Raw genomic sequence first — 21,245 nt, 5'->3', positions numbered from 1 at the left:
GTGTTGAAGCATTGCTGAACACCAGAATGTTCTGGGACTGAATCAGCAGCAGAGACTGATCCATTCACTCAGTCAGTGGCCACGACTCAGACATTCATGGCTGTAAAAGCATGTGGGGAATTTGTTTGGTTTGGAAAACAGCCAGAGTGGGAATTTTTGTTAGGAGAATAAAGAAATTCCCAATGCTGCGTTTAAGGGCTTCGTACCTCATGTAATCACAAAACGAGCCTCGTCACCACATCTAAAGGGACGTCTGGATCTCAGAGGAGGATCGGAGCTCCTGCAGCAGGTTGCTGTTGTGTCTGCCTCTCAGGTGATGTTTGTTTCTGAATATAAGGAGACAGCTGCCATCTGTTTCCTCCACTTTAATTCACTCAGACATGATTTACTGAGTTGTTACAGAACTTCTAACAAGACGATAAAAAGCAAATGTTTGTCAGGGTAAAGCTGAGGCTTTTTCACTAAATTCAAGCTTGTGTTGAACTTTTGCCTGAAGCTCTTACAGGTGACCACAGGGACGGTTACTGAGATGATTTCCAGCCATGAAAAGGAAAAGCAGATGGTCTGAGCTCCATTAAACCCTATTTTCCACATGACGGAGTCCAAGATGAATTGCATGATGAGGCAGGAGGCGAGGCTGGTGTCCATGCGGGCTCCCTGGATGTTCAGAACAAGTTGGTTTCATCCTTTCCTTTGTTGCATCCAGAAATCAATGTTTTCTGAAGCTTAAAATTCAGCCGCACCTTACAGTAGGAACACCTTTTAAAGTTCAAACAGGCCACAGAAAGCTGAACTTTATCTGATAAAATATGAATTCACCTTCTACAGCCTTCACAGGGTGCCTCAACAAACAGATGTCTCCTCCAGTGTTCAAGCTTCACATTATGATTTCAGACAAATTTTATTTTTGTTCGCTTGAGAAACGGGATAACAAAAAGCTGTAAACATCCATAGAGAAGAAAGAACCAAATTTCAGATACACAAATAAAAATGACACAAAAGTAAAAAAAATAAAAACAGAAACCACATTTAAACTATAAAACGAAGAGAAATAGAAAAAAAAAAAAGGATCATAAACGTTTCTGGCACCACACAGATCGTCAACATTTGATTTCTAAAGAAATGATCAAAATCAAAGAAAAATATACAGCAAACAAAATGAAAATAATTCACACTGATTCCTATAGTTTTAGATGTTTCTGAGCAGAGAAAAGCCCACAAATATCCAACTCAGGTTCAAGTGTTTGTTTTCCTCATTCAGACACGTTGCTGCAGATGGAAATAAGCTGAGAAGCTGCAGGTCCACCGCAGAGCTCTGATGACTGATCACCTGTAGTAGAGGTCTAAACAAAGCAAGAGTAGATTGACCTCCAACAGCGCCCCCCAGGTGTCACCAACGCTTCCACACGGGAGCAGAAATCAGCTGCAGAGCCTTAAAACACTCCAGTTGCAGCACATTACCTTCCAAAGGAAAGTTTTAATCACCTGCGTTGCTACCTATACAGCCAAATGCTGCCGTAAAATAACACAGTGCAAAGAAAATCTCTGCAGCTGGAGCCACGTTCAGGAAGACGATGATCTAAAAAGGACAAATCATTACATTATTGTTTAGCAGGAACATAGAAATCTATTACAATTAGCAGAACTTTGTGTTTGCTGTGAACATTCTGAGCAGGAGACCTGCTGCTTGTCAAAAAGGAAAAGATAGCCAACTAAAAATAAATAAAATAGTGTGTAAACTGTGCTGGTTATCATCTGATTGGAGCTAGCATCTTTTTTCCTCTTATTAACAATTAATAACATGCCATGTAAAGAGGAAGCAGACTCAAAAAGGTTTCTGGTTCGGTAACTTCTCCTCTGCTGGTCCGTTTCCTTTCATAGTTATAATCAAAACCACAACAACCAACAAAGTCCTTCACCACACTGTACCTGGAGGTTATTTCCTTATTTATCTACCCTGACATTAGATGTTTTTAAAGAAAACTGCTATAATCCTGCTCTACTGGAATAAACTCTTATTTTTAAGTTATTTATAACAGGCTTCCTGCACATTTTCGTGTCAACATGTCAGACTTTTCCAGACAGGGATGGGAGCATCTCCGTCAGCTTCACTGTTCACATGGAGGACGGGAACATTGCCCTCACACCACCTGCTGAGGGAGGGAAATACATCGGAGAATGATCATTCTTCTTCCCATCCTCCAATCTCATTACGGAGTCGTGCAGCGGTTCTGTGACAGGCAGTTTTTCTTTGCTCCTTCTGTTGCTTTGATATAGTTTTATTGGACTATTCTGCAGGAAAGCTCCGGCAGATTCCCTTTTCTGAGTTGGGATTTTAGTGAAGGTTATTAAAAGTAAGAAATATGTTTCTGTAGCTTCATCCCACAGATCTGTTGAATCTCCAACGTGTTTGTTTGACAGCTTTTCTAGAGAGGGAGTGGGACATTTGTGCCTCTTCCTATTACCTGTAATAGCAACAACAGAAGTTAGAGGTAAGAGGTTGAAACTTCACCATTAAACACACGTTCCTCTATGATCTGAAGTGTTTGGACAGCTCAACCGTTGCTTTAGATCAAGTCCAGACCTCGAGAGCTACGGTCCTGCAACTTTTAGATGCATCCCTGCTCTAACAAACCTGACATACCTCATCAGCATCATTCACCTCTGTAGAGGCCTGGTAACAAGCCATCTATCTGATTCTGGGATGTCAGAGAAGGTATGCATCCAAGAGTTGCAGAAAGGAAGGAAGATATTTCTGGGAAACGGTGTGAAAAGCTTAAACGTTTAGCTGTTTGATGTTTAAAGATACCTTTAATAATGTCCCTTTGATCACTGTCATGCACACATCCAGAACTTATCAGGAAAAAAACATTTGGTCCCTTTTAGCAAATTTCATAAGTTAATATTGATTGCGTTTATTTTAGGCAACTAAAGTCAGGTAAAAAAAGGCACACAGTCCATCCAGCAGCAGGTAAGGCCTCGAGAACGAAGAAACTGGCCAAACAGTCGCAGATTTCCATAAACACAGTTTTCATTTCTTAGTCTCAGTCAGGATAATGTTGGCTGTGACAAATATGAGGCAGGAGGCCGCCCACACCAAGACAAACCACACCCAGAAGGCGTGGCGGAAAGGAGACTGGTGCTTGTTGACGGCGTCTCTGCCTATCACCGGCTCCAGGTGGCGCCTGGAGAAAAACACCAGGCATGCCGGGATGATGTACTGGATCCCTGTCCCTGCGTAGGACCCGGTGATGCCTACCAGGGACTCCAAGTTGTGCGTGCAGAAGGCCACCACGATCGGCGGCACCAGGGTTATGAGGGGAAACACGACCCGGTCCACCACCCATGGGTAGGTGCCGCCATCCCGGTGGAAGAGTGTCTTCCAGTTGTTCCGGAGAGTAACGGCAATGATAGGGAAGTTGGTGCTGATGGTAAAAACTGGGAACAAGCCCAGGAAGTAACGCAGCACCGAAATGCCCAACACGTTGCAGTTGTCGGTGAAGTTCAGGGTGTACATGTCGTGCAGCAGCGAGCTGTCGAAGCAGAAGATGGCTGTAAACGAGAGGAGGGCGTAGAAGCCCAGGATCAGAACGTAGTCCGCCAGAACCAGAGCTCCGACTCGTTTCTTATCCGAGATGGGCGTCACCAGGGAGGGCAGGGAATGTTGGCACATGAAGGAATATACGCACACTCCGAACAGGTTGGGCACCCCGGAGAGGTTGGCGACAGGAGGGTGTCCCTCTCCGGTTCCTTTGGCAATTCGGATCAGAGCCAATATGATCATCATGGTGAAAGCTGCAAAAACAAACAAAGAAATTAAACAGAGTAGATCCTGCTTGAAGGTTAATCACACAGCTGTGAAGCTTCAAACAACCGAGACTGAAAACACGTGCTGAACAGCGCCGTCTGTGGCTACTACTGGTAAATGCAGGATGAAACTATAAACTCCTTATTCCACAAAATCCTCGTATTCATCCTGACACAAGGTGGTCAATGACTCCAGGCTGCAGGACACCGAGTGGCACACGAGCTGGATGTGAAACACAAACACTGCCACCTTCTGGATGATTAGAAAAACTGCAGCTGCGTATCATCACCTAAAAACCGACAGTCCGTAGTGCTCTATGGACTGTCAATTTTTATAGTATAGTTCTATACTTATACTGGTATACTATACTTCGGCTTCTGTTTTGTTCTCCTTTAGTTTTTGAATAAGCCGTCAAAAATTTAAATGGAAAAAAAAGCACTGCAAAAAAGTATGTTTTTTACGTTTTTTTTACATTTTAACGAGCAATTCTGAGAATGTTCTTCATTCAAAATAAAATATATATATATATATTTTATTTTTTTATTTGGTTGGGTTTTATGGTTGTAGCCTGTTTAACTTGTGGGAGTTGCAACTGACATACAAATACAAAGGGAAGAAGAGGAACAAATCAATCCAACCACTAAAGACCCCAAAATAAAGATTTTTTTCTCATAACTCAGCCAAATCAAACCAACAAACAACTACAAGCACATATAGGAACCCCATCTGCTATAAATAAAACCAGCCAGGACGCTCCGATGCTTTTAACACTGAACAGATAAACAAGTCGGAAATAAGCTGACGGCATCATTTAACCTGAGTGGAGCCGGCCTAAACCGAGCCGACGGAAAAGGGGCAATATTTAACCAGAACAACACGACGTCTATAAGCCGAATTCACAACTTCCATATTTTATTGCTCTTCCATCACTTCTTCTAATGCTTGTTTGCATACATATACAGGGGTTGGAGAATGAAACTGAAACATCTGTCATTTTAATGTGGGAGGTTTCATGGCTAAATTGGACCAGCCTGGTAACCAGTCTTCATTGATTGCACATTGCACCAGTAAGAGCAGAGTGTGAAGGTTCAATTAGCAGGGTAAGAGCACAGTTTTGCTCAAAATATTGAAATGCACACAACATTATGGGTGACATACCAGAGTTCAAAAGAGGACAAATTGTTGGTGCACGTCTTGCTGGCGCATCTGTGACCAAGACAGCAAGTCTTTGTGATGTATCAAGAGCCACGGTATCCATGGTAATGTCAGCATACCACCAAGAAGGACGAACTACATCCAACAGGATTAACTGTAGACGCAAGAGGAAGCTGTCTGAAAGGGATGTTCAGGTGCTAACCTGGATTGTATCCAAAAAACATAAAACCACGGCTGCCCAAATCACGGCAGAATTAAATGTGCACCTCAACTCTCCTGTTTCCACCAGAACTGTCCGTCAGGAGCTCCACAGGGTCAATATACACGGCCGGGCTGCTATAGCCAAACCTTTGATCACTCATGCCAATGCCAAACTTCGGTTTCAATGGTGCAAGGAGCGCAAATCTTGGGCTGTGGACAATGTGAAACATGTATTGTTCTCTGATGAGTCCACCTTTACTGTTTTCCCCACATCCGGGAGAGTTACGGTGTGGAGAAGCCCCAAAGAAGCGTACCACCCAGACTGTTGCATGCCCAGAGTGAAGCATGGGGGTGGATCAGTGATGGTTTGGGCTGCCATATCATGGCATTCCCTTGGCCCAATACTTGTGCTAGATGGGCGCGTCACTGCCAAGGACTACCGAACCATTCTTGAGGACCATGTGCATCCAATGGTTCAAACATTGTATCCTGAAGGTAGTGCCGTGTATCAGGATGACAATGCACCAATACACACAGCAAGACTGGTGAAAGATTGGTTTGATGAACATGAAAGTGAAGTTGAACATCTCCCATGGCCTGCACAGTCACCAGATCTAAATATTATTGAGCCACTTTGGGGTGTTTTGGAGGAGTGAGTCAGGAAACGTTTTCCTCCACCAGTATCACGTAGTGACCTGGCCACTATCCTGCAAGAAGAATGGCTTAAAATCCCTCTGACCACTGTGCAGGACTTGTATATGTCATTCCCAAGATGAATTGATGCTGTATTGGCCGCAAAAGGAGGCCCTACACCATACTAATAAATTATTGTGGTCTAAAACCAGGTGTTTCAGTTTCATTGTATATATATATATATATATATATATGATGAAAAGCCGTTTCAAAATCAGAAGGTCAATATTTTTACCTAATCTGACACTAAAGAAGCTTCACTTTCAAAGTTTTTTAATAAATAAGAATGAACAATGATTTGGAGGCTTTAGAAAACATGTTTCATTTTTCATAAATAAATATTGAAATAAAGGAGGTAACGCCAATCTTCAGCCTTGCTGCCAACTTTTCTTGAATTCAGCACTTTCACAGTATGGAAAACCTGCTGTGTTATTGTTCAATATTTAATGCATCTCTGGCTTCCATCCAATGTAATCTCAGGGTGTAGGGAAAGCTTTGCTACTCCCAATTTAAACGTTAACTCTCTTATTAGACTGAGGTCAGGATGGTGGGCAACAGACCAGCTTTCAAGGACAAAAAGTCTCTTTGTTATATTGTCTGCAGGCATAAAACCACTTCTTGTCTTGATAAACCAAAAGACGTTGCAGTCTTTTGTTGAAGCCACTTTCAACCGTTTTTTTACAACTCTTGTCATCCGTTTGTTCCTCTAATCCAGTTTTTAATCTAGAAACCCAATTCCATTGAAGTTGGGACGTTGTGTAAAACCTAAATAAAAACAGAATACAATGATCTGCTAATCCTGTTCAACCTCTATCCAACTGAATCCACAACAAAAACAAGATATTTAATGTTCAAACCGCTAAATGTTATGATAAATCTTATTCTTGCAACATGTTTCAACACAGCTGGGACAGGGTCATGTTCACCACTGGGTTACATCACCTTTCCTTTTAACACTCCTGTTTGATGAACAGTTGCTCAACAGTCCTGGGTCTCTTAGCTCTTCATAATGCGCCACACATTTTCAATGGGAGACAGGTCTGGACTGCAGGAAGATCTAGAACCAGAACTCTTTATTACGAAGCCACGCTGTTGGAACACGTGCAGAATGTGGCTTGGCATTGTCTTGCTGAAATAAGCAGGGCGTCCCTGAAGAAGTCATTGTTTGGACAGCAGCAGATGTTGCTTCAAAACCTTGATGTACCTTTCAGCATTAATGGTGCCTTCACAGATGTGCCAGTTACCCATGATGCCATGGGCACCAACACACACCCATACTATCAAAGCTGCTGGCTTTTGAACTTTGCTCTGATAACAATCCAGACGGTCCTTTTCCTCTTTGGCCCGAAGGACACGACGTCTATGATTTCTAGAAACAATCTGAAATGTGGACTTGTCAGACCACAGCTCAGTTTCCCACTTTGCTTCGGTCCACCTCAGATGAGCTCTGGTCCAGAAAATCTGGCGCCGTTCCTGGTTGTTGTTGATATGTAGCTTTGGTTTTGCATGGTAGAGTTTTAACTTGTAGACGTAGTGAAGAACTGTTAACTCACAATGGTTCTGAAGTGTTCCTGAGTAAACGTGGTGATATCTGTTACAGAATGGTGTCTGTTATTAATACAGTCCTTCCCAAGGGGTCGAAGGTCACGGGAATTCAATGTTGGCTTTCAGCTTTGCTGCTTATGTGCAGAGATTTCTCCAGATTCTCTTAATCTTTTGAGGATATTATGGACTGTAGATGATGAAATCCCTAAATTCTTGAAGTTGTTCATTGAGGAATGTTGTTCTTATTCCCTTGAACCATTTGCTCACTCAGTTGTTCACAAAGTGGTTAACCTCGCTCCATCTTTGCTTGTGAACCACTTAGCTTTCTGGGTTGCTCTTTTTCTACCCAATCATGACCTGTTTTCAGTTCACCTGATCCAAACAGGCGTTTTTAGAGCTTTCCTTAACTTCCCCAGACTTTTGTTGCCCCTGGCCCAGCTTTGCTGGAACGTGTTGCAAATATCAAATTAAAAATGAGTGAATATTTGCAAAAAACTATAAAGTTTATCAGCATGAACGTTAAATATCTTGTCTTTGTAACGGACTCAATTGCATGTAGGTTGAACATGATTTGTAAATCACTGTATTCTGTTTTTATTTACATTTTACATAACAACCCGACTTCGTTGGAATTGGGGTTGTGTGTACAACAGAGAGCAAGATAACGATACAGGACAGGAGGAAGGAAGCTTTTCTTCTTCATCTTTAACACTGAGGTATTCACAGGAAGCGTAAGGGAACTGAGCTTTTAATTAGGAGTGCCTCGGGGGAGCTGGGTGTTATTGCATTTCTTAAATCCCCATCTTTAGGTTGGCCAAGATTAAGATTCTAATATTGAGGCTATGAGAAAGAAATGTGATGTGAAAGAAAGTTGATATTCAGAATATTCAGAATGTGATCAAACAGAAAAATCTAAATTACACCGACCGTTCAAACATTTTGATTCTAGGTGGAGGCTGATATGTACACTATCGGTCAACAGTTTTAGAACGACTTTCTCATTTAATGGTTTTCTTTATGTTTATGACTATTTCCATTGTACGTAGATTCTCACTGAAGGCATCAAAGCTGTGAATGAACACGTATGGATTTATGTAACAAAGAAACATTTTAAAATAACTTTGAATATGTTTTATATTTTAGATTCCTTGAAGTAGCCACCCCGGGGGACGGTGCTGATGGTGTAGGGGTTAAGCGCGCGACCTTGTACGGAGGCTACAGTCCTTGAGGCGGTTGTCACGGGTTCGAGTCCCGGACCCAGCGACATTTACTAAATGTCTCCCCCTCTCTCTACCCCCTTTCCTGTCTACCTGTCAAAATAAAGGCCACTAGTGCCGAAAAAATATCTTAAAAAACAAATAAATAAATAAATAAAAAAGTAGACGCCCTTTGCTGTGATGACTGAAATATTAACCTGTGTCTGTCTCTCAATGAACCTCTGGGAGGTTCTTTCAAGACTCTCTGGAAACCATCTCAGGCGACCACCTCATGAAGCTCATGGAGAGAACGTTAAGAGAGCAAAGCAGTCATCAGAGCAAAGGGAGGCTGTTTGGAAGAATCTAAAATATAAAAATGTTCAGAGTTATTTTACACTTTTTGTTTACTACATAATTCCATGTGTTCATTCATATTTCTGTTGCCTTTGGTGAGAATCTACAATGTAAATAGTCGTGAAAATAAAGAGACTCATTAAGTGAGAAAGTGTAACTAAAACCTTTCACTGGTGGTGTAGATTTTATTTAAAATTGTTTAAAGAAACTGAAAGTTGCTTAAAGGGGCGAGAAAATCTAAGTTCACAGCTTGTCATGGGTTTTGATAACGTGCTCATTTGTCAGACTCGCAGCTCCATAACGCTACGATGAGAGTAAATCACATCTTCCTGAGATGATTTTATCACGCTCACTGCACCTAAGGCCATAAATCTGGAATCTAGATGCTCAGGCACCATGCAGTCATGAAATAAAAAATATTAGGATTGATCACCTTTACAGCTCCAAATGATCAACAGACAGCATCAACATATAAATCTGTTGTATCCTCAGAGATTAATAACACATCAGCCTATGTAGCATTTAAACCCATTTTTCAGTAATTAGAGCAAATTATTTTAAAACCAGCAACTAATCAACCTCAGATTTCAATGGCAAGTTTTCTGGTGTAAATACATCGGAATGCAATGTTCTGCAAACCACAGAAAAGTTCGTTAAAACCGGGCAGAGTAGCCCATTCTTCCTCGGACTCATTCATTCAGACTGAATCAGCTTTTACATCTGCAGAAATCTGTCAGGATATGGTGATGAGGTGCACTTTCACAGTCCCCCGACAGTACTTTCTTCTTTGTTTGGCATGCAGTGAAAATAGGCAGGTAAATTGAAGAGCTGTAAGACGTCCACAAATCATGTCCCTGTAACTTGACCCCGTCCATCTCACAAAACGTGATTTAGATCACCTGAATAGAACCGTCAATGACCTTGTGAGGAATGCTTCAACTTAACGACACCCTGGAGGAGACTCGTACAGCTCTATTTTCTCTGCCACAAAACACAAAGAGTCACTGACTATCTCCAAAGACAAAAAAGATGGCCAGCTTCTTTCTCAGAATGGATGGGAATCCTGGACTTCTTTCATGCTTATAAAGCAGCTGAGTGAGAGACCATCCATCTCATGAGCAACAAACTGGAGAGGCTGCAAGACAGAAGGTCTCACAAAATCCAGAGCTTAGACTCTTAAACCAGACATCAGTTAGAAAAACAAGCATGTTCATAAAACAAGATTTTAAACACCGTCTTATGCATCTGCTAAGTTCTGATACTGCTGCTCTGTTTCCCCACCACGTCTGATAGCTTATACACCCTTCCCTCCAGTGGTTTTAGGGTATGACCATCATCTCATCATTAATTAAAGACTGACACTCCTTCAGCATCTCCTTGAGCACTCTTGGATAATCTCACTGGCGGCTAGAAGTGCAGCTCTTTGCCCAGTTCTAACCAAGATTTCTCCATTTCTCACCGCAGTAGAACATTATCAAATAAAACCAGTCAGCTCTGAAGCTCACAGGTTTCTGAAGCTGATTCTGGTGATAGACTGGGTCATAAGTGTCTACACTGCCTCGTAACACCTTCAGTGATCTCTGACAGCGCAATCAGCAAATTCTTCAAAAAATGTAATTATTGGCAAACAAACACCTAGAAGAAATAGTCCAGTTTGGACACATTAAACACCTTCTTCATGTGCCCGCTGCCCATTCTCTGTACTCCACTGACCACCAGAGTTCAACCCACCAGAGCTCCTTTGGGATGTGGTGGAGTGGGAGATTCACATCATGGATGGACAACCAACAAATCTGCAGCAACCACCCGATGCCATCATGTTAATATGGACCAAAAAACCTGAGAGATGCTTTACACATAATTTGTTGGATTAAGTCTGAATGTTCTGAATGAAAAAGGCGGTCTAGCCCGGTTTAGGCAAGGTTTACCTAATAAAGCTGGCATTGAAAAGAAATAAACATCAAACACCGGCTATATGACACATTGTTCATTAAGTGTCTCACTCTCCACTGCTGTTGTGTCACTGGAAACCTAAACTCTGCATGCTTCAAAACAAGCAGGTGGGGCTTAAACCTCATATCATTAATACCTAATCATTTATGGAATAGTTTGGTGTGAGAGAGAAGCCTTATCTGCCCATTTCCTTTCAGTCCTCTGAACAAAAAAAACCAAAAAGAAAAAGCATTTTAGTGTCCTTATGTGGATCAGAGTGGTGATTGCCTATGGATGACATTCGATTTGGTTGTTTGAGTTTAGCTAGGAGGTGTGTACTGTGATGGTTTGGTACAAATATGCGGAGTGTTGCACACCTAGCAGGTGTTATTAATGATGGATGCCTTAATTGGTTTATAAAAATAATTAATTCTACCACTGCACTATTGGTTTACTGTATAATTTCACCATCCAACAAGAGGTAATCTGCCTGAATTTACTAAAATGAACCAAAAACAGTGAAAAAATGCTGCTTTACAAGCAGGTCCAGTGTCCTGGCACGCAGAGTCTGACACTAAAGTCCTGTTTCTCAATATATGTGTTTTAAACGTAATTTTCAGCACCTCTGAACTGTGATTCTGCAGCACAGTTTATTAAGAATGCCTCATATTTCACTGTCGCCCTGTGAGCTGCCTGCTAAAATCCCAATTGAACAAACCACCAGAGTCCCCCTGACCTTCATAAACAACGTCTCCCTTCCTTATTCTTCTAAAATGCCACCATGTAGCTGTTAACATGCCTGCGGGCAGTTTCCAATCTCTCCATCCTATATTGTAGTAAACTAAGCACATTAGATGGATGGTATGAATGAGCTTTTGCTCCTAGAGAGTTTGGTTTATATTTAAAGATACAGAAACTAAAAAGTCTTGTTTTAACTCTGATGTAATCTTAAAAACGTGTCTTTAATATTTCTAACTTATCAAACATATTTTCTTAATCAACATTTATAGTCAACACTGAAAACCTTCAGTTTAGCCTTAGCAACATCAATAACAGCTGCAAGCTTTACACTGATTAAAGCCGGAGCAGATGCACTGAGATGAGAGAAAAGAATCAGTTTCTTGCATTTTAACTTCTACACAACTGAGAGCAAATTTAAAAAAAGCTTTAAAGGACGTCAGAGACAAGGTAGTAGAGTTATACAAGACTGGAATGGTCTACAAGACCACAAGCAAGAAGCTTGATGAGAAGGTGACAACTGCTGGTGGGTTACTGGGGAATGAAAGAATTGAAAAAACGACCATCAATCAAACTCGATGAAATACAGTGCCACGTTGCTTTCTATAGAGGCCGCATGTTCCTCCCTGTTTTAAGTTTTCCAGTGAACATCGAAATAATACAGAGAAGGTCTGGGTGAAAGTGCTGTGGTTAGAAGAGACCAAAATCAAGTACTTTGACAGTAATTTAATCCACTGTTTGGATGAGGAAGAGGAGGACACAGAGTCAAGCACGGAGGTGGAAATGTTATGCTGTGGGCCTTTTTTCTGTAAAGAATACAGTACAAATTCAATTGGCCAATATCCACAGCCATGTACACTGCAGACAAGTTCTGGATGGGTCTTCCATTGTGACAGAGACAAGGCATACAACTGAGGCAACCAAAGACTGGCTTCAACATTAAGATTGTGGAGTTCCTGAGCCAGGCTGCAGACCTCGATCCTACAGAAAATCCTCAAACGAAGCTGAAGCTTTAAGTTGCCAAGTTGCAGCAAAGAAACCTAAAGAATTTGGAAAGTTGCTGTTCAGAGGAGAGGACCAAAACCCTTCCTGAGATGTCTAGAAATCTGGTGACCATGCATGTCAACCAATGTTTTTTCCCCAAGGTCAAACTCATGTTCTGCTTGGAGATCAAATACTTATTTTACCCAAAGACATGCAAACAATGTTTAAACTTTTATGCAATTAATTTATTTCTGTTCGTTTGTAAAACAGCAAACCTACAAAAAGGGGATGAAGTAACACCACTGATACAGGATGAAGATGGAGCCAGAAGACAGTTTGTCAGAGTTGATCCCAAACAACTAACATAAGTAATGACGGATGAACGACAGAGACTAATGTAACAACCACAACAATATATGTATAACACATTCTTTGCTTTTCTGTTCCTCTGAGAACAGAAGAGTAACTGCAGTTACCTGAAAATGGGACTAAATAATGTTTCCTCATCCTGGAGGAGTTGGTGCTGCAGAAATATGCCAGCAGTCTATAACTCGCTGTGTCTGTTCACTCCTCCTCTGCACTAAAAACAAACACTCACAACCTGAGACAGAAGAGGACCGAGGCCACTGGTCAAGATTAAAGATTTAATTTACAAAGTAGGCCATCAGTTCGTTTACCTTCTCAGAGCACAGCCAACACATCTAAACACTGATCACAAGGACTCAGATTCCCAGCTTTACCAAAGTCGAAACATCTCCACTTCTTCCAAGCAGAAGGGGCCATTCCCCTGTGTTTATGGAAGACAGTAAGGAAGGATGTAACCAGAAGGAAGGAAGGACAGGAGGGAGGAACAAAGGAAGGAAACGAGAGAGGAATTAAGGAAGGAAGGTAGGACGGAAGGAAGGAAGCCAGGAAGGAAGGGAGGGATGGAGGGAGGGAACGAGAAAGGAAGGACGGAAGGAAGGGAGGGATGGAAGGAAGGAAGGAAGGGAGGGAACGAGAAAGGAAGGACGGAAGGAAGGGAGGGATGGAAGGAAAGAAGGAAGGAAGGACGGAAGGAAGGGAGGGATGGAAGGAAGGAAGGAAGGGAGGGATGGAAGGGAAGGAAGGAAGGAAGGAAGGATACAATCTCTATTATAATTAAATTTGAATCTTGGCATCCAAACGACTCCGCTCTGTTTATATCAACCATATGGTTGAGGTGTGTTAGCTGCTCTCGCTGCATCCGGCGCCTGCTTACCGAGCTTGAAATGTTGTGGAAACACCTCCTACTCTGCTTGTTCTCTGGTGGAAATGCTGGAATCAGTCAGTGAAGGATGAGTGGAATGATACTAATAATCACCTTGCAGAGAGCTGCAGTTTGTCTTCCACCTCAGGTCACCTAAAAACTGCCAACATTACCTAGATCACGTTCATTTATAATATCTTTAAGCAACAGTCTTAAAAATGATATCATTAGTTGAAATATTAACTGGCTGACTGCATAGAGTTTTCACTCTGCTCTAAGAAGCTTATTTACCTTATGTACCTGTTTGATGAGGGAAAATTGATAGTCGTAATAATCTTGGTGACAACGTCGTGATAACTTGTTTCAAAAACAAAGAATTGGAAACTATGAAAATGTTCCGACAAACTACATCATTTTACTGTCAAGTTGTCACTACATCTTCTCTAAAACAGGCATTATACTACAGTCATCAATATAAGTAAACATGCTGTAGCAGGCACCACATTTGAGCCATTCTAGCTTATATTTTATCTCAGCTTTCCCTCCTCTGATGTTGTTGCAACGCATGAAGAAAACAAAGCTTTCCAGCCGAGTCATTTTGAATCGTTAGCCTGAGCTGCAAAGACCATGCTGTAAAGTGACACCACAATCAATTACTCAGAGCATGCAGAGTGAAAGGTGCAGCTAAAACCCTGCCGCTATCCAGCCAGACAAACAGTGGACAGTGAATGGATGCTACTCTGTTGTTTATGTGCGGCAGAGCAGGGACTCTGCGGTGTTGTGATTTTAACAGCAGGTCCTGGATGGACGGTTTATTTTCACCCGTCGCCCCGAGAGTGACGGTCCAATCAAGCTTCTGATGGCCTGTCGAGCCTGTCAGGCAGAGGAATGAGAGGAGATGGGAATCAAAGACACAGAGCAGAACCGAACCATGATGGACGGACCTGACCACAGCGGCCACAAAGGCAAAGGCAGAGAGAGATGATAAAATGGAAAACAGGTGTGATGAGCCAGAAGGGGGGGGTAGAGCCAAGCAGGAAAGCAAAGATTATTTTTGGTTCAAAAGTTTTAAATATTTGTTGAAAATGAAAAAAAACCTCTGGTCCCAGACGTATTTTCAAATGAGAACCTGAGATGTTACAAGTCTATACTAGAACCACCTCTAGCAACAGTAACTCTTCTGTCCGACTCCCTCAGCCTGAACAAATCCTGGCCCAGCTTTTTCCTGAAGATTCTACAACAGCGTTTCAATCAGGCTGAAGTGGACCGGGCCGTTGTAACACCTTGATTCATTTACTACAGCCATTAAGTTGTAAAACTGCTGCTGTGTTTGGTATTATTCTGCTGCTGACCCGTCTTTGCCCAAACCTGAGCTGTGGGACACATGTAAGACCCTAGAAGGTCTGTTGTATATTTTTCCCACTTATTTCATGAATGTTTTCACATTTTTAATAACTAAAACGTATCTAATCATTAGATTTATGTGAAAATTTTGACAAAGTGATCCTAAAAGCAACTTGTATTGCATTCAAATCAAATTTAAGAAATGAATGTGGTTCAATGCTCTGAACTCTGTCAGGTTTCTTCCACAGAAAATAAAGGTGAACAAGTTTTTAAAATGATGGTAAAGAAACCCTGCTTTATAAAAACAAATTCTCTTCAAATATGAACAAAGATTCCTGCTTAATTTCATCAATATAATATGATCTATTATAGGAATGTGCCTGTCATTCGTTTCAGTCAACCATGAAGAATAATGCTCAGGATGCTGAGTCTGTTCTGGTACGAGACGGGTTAAATGGGTTCCCGAAAGCTGCCGTTATGTTCTGACGCCATTTTGCTAAAACACATGAAGGTTGAGCCTTTATTTCTAAAGGCTGGATGACTCTGCAGGAACACTATTCAAATGTTTTCAGTCTCTTTGTCCTGCTGATGATCTTTGCACATCTTTGGGGTTTTGATATGACTTGTTGATAATTGGCCATGTTTCATGACATTTCTAGTAGTTTGATTTAAATGTGTGAAGAACAAACGAACAGAAAATATTGTTCTGCTGCTTCAGAAGTGTGAATGAATGCACTGCGCTGTGAACCTCAGTGTAAAGGGTAAATTCACATATTCCAGGGTAGACCGCGCCTTCATCTTAGTTCATACGTAAGCCATAGAGATAGACTTGGTCCTTCACAGACCGCTTCTGAAGAAACTGCTCTTTTAATGCCTTTATACCTCTCATCATGACTATACATGTTGTATGTAAAAGAAAAACCTCTGACATGTGGCTTCCTCTTACCAATCCAACGCATGAGTGAGGTGAGAATCTGAAGATATTTGGTCTTCTGGGCGCTGAAGAAGGTGAAAGGCCCCAACAGAAGAGTGAACACGCTCTGCAGGAACAGAAAAGGACAAAATAAGTTAGTTTTTTTCCATGCATGCGACACACACAGAACCAAACAAAAAGAAATGAGTTTTTAACTCCTTCAGAGATCAAAGTCAGAGCCACATAAAAGCAGCGTTAAAGTATGAAACTTGCCTCACTGAGGGCTGAAGAAGAAGAAGCAGTAAAATGTCAGCCACTATGAATAATGCCATAAATGTCAGAGCTAATCAGTGGGAGAGTTTGATTTACAAGGCATGAATATGAACTGTTCTGCATAAAGCTGCAGCCGAGATCCCTCTAATCTTTGTTTAACTGTTTCTGAGGTGGCAGAACGAACATTAATTGAAGTTTCTAGTAATGTGTGAGGTTGTACTTAAGCGTTACATACAGCTCAACAGAAACAGAATTTTTGCACATCAAACAGCAACAAAAGTCAATGCTGAGACAGACAAATATCTATAAATTTATGGACATGGTAACATTTTATGGACAAAACTATTGGCACCGCCAGTAAAGATGTGCAAAAGCATACAAATGAAATAAATCTTTTATTAAAGCAGCATAATCTCAAAGTGTGGAAAAATAACTTATTTTGTGTACATTAATTACTGGGATTGATCAAAAAATCTTTAGAAAATGTTTCAAAAGAAAATCATCTGTTTCCTGCGCCCCCAGAAATCCATTTAAAATGATTGTAGTTGAAGTTGAGTTTTTAATTATACTCTAAGTTGGCGAGAGTTTCCAGGAACTTATATTCTGTGACCCATGACTTCCTGTTTTCCTGGGGAATAAATATGAAGGGACACAGAGATTATGCCACCACCCGCTATGAGAAGAATGTTAAGGATGTTTTTTTTTTTATAGAGTGCATTGATTCCTAAACTCTTATTTACGGCAAAACTGAAAATGAGCAAGTCAAAACAAAATGTTTCAGCAGACACAAAACCAATGAGCTTCCATTAGCATCTCAGTCTTCAGACCTGAAGCCTACAGAGAACCTGTGGGCTGCTGAACAGAGGAGATGCATCAGAGAGGACCCAGGACTCTGGGATGGTCAAAGATCTGTCTACAGGCTTCAACCAGTGAATGCTTGAAGAGAAGACCAAGTGCTGTCCTGCTGGTTGTATAAAGTATTAACAGCAGGGGTGCGAACAGCTGCAACACCATAGATTTTTTGTTAAAAACAATGATTTCTTTTTTACCATCCTCCAATAAATGACTTTAAATTAAAAACAGATTTTTATCAGACGGAGATTTTGCTGCAGGCATTTTTTTCACCTGTATACGAAGGAAGCCAGACACTGCGTCCATGTCTGTAAATAGCCTGTCAATGACTTTAGAAGGCACTTTGGAGACCTCCCGGATTGGTTTGCACAAAAATAAATACGAGATTCAGGAAACAAAAAGAATAGAGAAGGAACGGAAGAGAGAAGGACACGGTGATGGAAGGAAGCACCGAAAGAAGGAAATACAAAACGACACAAAGAAGAAGAGAAGACGAAAAAGAGGTCAGACATGCGGTAGGAAGGAAAGAAGGAAAAACAAGGAAGGACAAAGAGAAGGGAGGATGGACACAAGGAAGGAAAGAAGTAGGAGTAAATGGAAGAAGGAAAGGTTGAACACAAAGATGTATACAAGAAAAAAAGGACACAAGGAAGGATGGAAGGAATGACAACATTTAGACAATGAGATGGGGAATACTGTCTGGAAATCCTAATAATTTTCTTTACTCTTTTTCTTCCCAAACCTCTTCAGACCTGGAAAATCCCTAAAAATCTAATTTCACAGTTTTCCAGCCTGCGAAGGGATGCTGGACTATAACTCAATGAACATTCAGTCTGCGATCCTGCCTCAAACTCTCCATGATAAAGTCTCTCTGGTGCAAGCAGGTCCAGCATCATGGATACAAACAAACAGTATCTGGTCCAAACATCGATAAACTCTCAGCAAAGCAGTGATCAGAGCATTGTTTTAAAATACAGCCCATAAAACTTCACCAAAACCCTATAAAGACCATTCGTATTCTAGCTGATCTTTCTTCGTTACGCCACAGTCTTGACTTAGTGTTAATATGTGATTTTATGTATTTTTAAGGCGTCCCAGAAGCTCAGTTTTTTAACTTCAGCCCCATCAGTTCCCTTCACTTCCACTCATCCACTTCTTCCCTGCATCCCTCCATCCATCCATTCATGTCTCCAGGTCCGCCTGGGCAGCGTGAGCAGCATGTGATCTCAGAGGCACCATTGTGGACCATTTCATCTGAAAAGCAGCCTGCCGGGTTTCATGGAGGACACAGACACACACAAACATACACACAGGTCTCTCTGAGGACACAGAAAGACTCCAGTTCAGTGGCTGACATGTAAGAGACAGCAGAGCACAGACATAAAGACAGCAATTTAACACTGAATCTAGTAGGTTTCCAGGGTCACGTCCTTTGAAAGACAGATAATAATAAACAAGACACTTCAAACCAGTATGGACTATTTTAGCCTGTAGATCATGGCTGACTTGGGCTAAAACGATCAGAAACATGTAGATATCTGCACAGTTATAAGGTAGAAAAAGAAAAAAGACTAAGTTAAATCACCTAAAAATAGTAAAGTGTGTCTAAATCTTGAAATATAACCTGCTGCCGTCCTGGCAGAGTGCTGTCGCAGCTCAATCTGAGACAAAGCATAAATCTGTAGAACCTATTGAAGGTAATGAATGAACCATTATGAAGAGAGATGTGTCTGAAGGCAGACAAGAAACTGATCTGAACACCAGGCCGGTTGACAGAAGTGTTTTAGTCATAAATACGTCTCTGTGTAGTCAACTGCAGCTACGCACCTTTACTTTCCATCCAAAGAAGACTGTAATCTGCAATGTGGTCTAATTTTAAATATATGTCAGATTTTACACGTTTTTTCATATTTAATAAGAAACATGACAGACACGGTATTTAACTTACAAAATGCATGGTTTTATGTTGTGGGTTTATAAAGTGTTCCTTTGTGTTTATTGTGTCAAAAATCCATATCTTCCAGATTTCTGTAATTTCTGACTGGGATGGATGGATGGATGGATGGATGGATGGATGGATGGATGGATGGAGGGATGGATGGATGGATGGAGGGATGGATGGATGGAGGGATGGATGGATGGAGGGATGGATGGATGGATGGATGGATGGAGGGATGGATGGATGGATGGAGGGATGGATGGATGGAGGGAAATTAAATATGGAAATCCAAACATGTCTCTACAATCTACTTTATTTTTCTATATTCTTCCAGACTTGTAGTCAAATTACAGACTTTTCCAGGCTGAGTAGAAACTGTTGATCCTAAAAGGGCACATAAACTGAAGACCAATTTTAATAACAGGCTTTTTTATTGAATTTCTTAACAGATGGATTATTTTTAAGGACTTGTAAATATAACTATGAAACAATATAATCTAGGGACACTTAACTAAACTGGGTTTATAATGAATTAAACAACTGAATTACAATTTCTTCTCAGTGAGCTTTGCAATCTCCAGTCCAAACAACACTTTCTCCACCTAATATTTGCTCAAATAAACTCTGAATTAATGGAAATAAAAACAATAGAATGTAAATAATCATTGGTGGCAGGAATTGAGATGTGATTAAGACACAAGATTCTAACCTCTGTTTTTATGTCTTTACAATCAGACTCTCAGCAGAGTTGGTTCATGCATTTGAATTGTTTAAGCTAAAATTACAAAAGATAAAAAGAGATAAAATCAACATGAACTTTAAATTAACAGATGTTTATTATCATATACAAGAAAGGCACAACTTAATTGTAAAATAAAACATAAATAAAATGAAATTGTTTGTTTTTGGAGTAAAAGTTTGGCTTTATTAGAAAACAACAGCTGTTAACAGCAGATTTAATTAGAATCACATTCCTGCTGATATTTTGCTTTAAAATTAGCCTACAAATTTACCTGTAAATGGCTGCAAGCATATTCAGTTAATACAAATAAACTTTAATAGGGATACAGTAACTGGGTAATTTAACTGTTGCAACCTCTCTGATTGTTGTTAAAACTAGAAATACTATGTTACAGAACCAACAGGTCCAGTTCTGTCCTGGTTTCTATTAAAGTAAAGGCAACCAGGATGTGTCTGATTTAAATGCAGCATCAGATCATTTTGTTTTCAAGTCTTATGTTGTAAAAGAAAAAGGATGAAAGTATGTCTGCATGTGATACCTGTCTCTATGCCTGCAGCCAGCTTTACATGAACGTTTTAGTTGGGTTAGCTGGTGTGGAAAACGACTCAACGCATCCATGACGTACCAGATTCAGAGGAGATGCTGTGTTATATCAACTGTGTGCTACATAAACCTTTTAAAAACACAAATTAGCCTTCATTTCAGATTACTGTACCTGCCTGAGTTCTAAACAAGTCTGTCAATGAAAAAAGAAATCTTCTCGAAACAAGATGCGTATCAAGAAATTCATAATGTAGACAAATCGAAGGACGGCTGAATATAATGCATTTATTCATTTAATACTTTGCTTAGACTGCTTTAGTGATTTAATCTAACTCGTTTGTTTGCAGACGTCCAGATTTTCTCTTCGCTTTCTGCCTCCTAAGCACAGAAGCTGCTTACATTTCATGCTTAGTTTAATAAATTTTGCAATAAACAAAGACATTTTCTGTGAGGAGAAAAGTGGCCTGAATTAATTATGCCCCCACCCCCTGCTCTCAGCCAACAACGCGAGCTTTTATCCTCTGCAGCAGCTCACTCTTCAACTATGGGCATTTCAATTTTTACAACAGATACGTTCTTTGAAAAAACGATATCACCCATTTCTCCCTTTCAGAAGACAACAGGCTGGCTGTAATCACACACTTCAGTGAACTGCAGACACAGCTGAGTCTGAGAGACTCAAATGAAGCCCACAGAGGGGGATTTGTAGGACTAATCATGTATTAACAAACACACAGACTGTAAATGCTCATGTTCACAGTATGCGATAAAGCAGCTATTTAGAGCTCTTCACCATATATTAGTG

At 40.8% G+C, this 21,245-nt stretch overlaps 1 protein-coding gene across 1 annotated transcript in view; it reads right to left on the bottom strand.

Annotated features, from left to right (window-relative positions):
- Positions 1-882: 882 nt before the first annotated feature.
- Positions 883-21,245, bottom strand: part of LOC124864884 (transmembrane protein 104-like) — a 70,447-nt gene continuing 50,084 nt past the window's right edge. The window contains exons 9-10 of the mRNA XM_047359845.1: positions 16,125-16,218; positions 883-3,795 (exon numbers count right to left, since the gene is read on the bottom strand). Of these exons, the coding sequence (XP_047215801.1) occupies positions 3,032-3,795; positions 16,125-16,218 (858 nt within the window). The 3' untranslated portion in view covers positions 883-3,031. The remainder of the gene's footprint in view (positions 3,796-16,124; positions 16,219-21,245) is intronic.

Source organism: Girardinichthys multiradiatus, chromosome Y (genome assembly GCF_021462225.1).
Source record: "Girardinichthys multiradiatus isolate DD_20200921_A chromosome Y, DD_fGirMul_XY1, whole genome shotgun sequence".
NCBI classification, from domain to species: domain Eukaryota; kingdom Metazoa; phylum Chordata; class Actinopteri; order Cyprinodontiformes; family Goodeidae; genus Girardinichthys; species Girardinichthys multiradiatus.
This window is presented reverse-complemented; position numbering and strand designations above follow the sequence as displayed.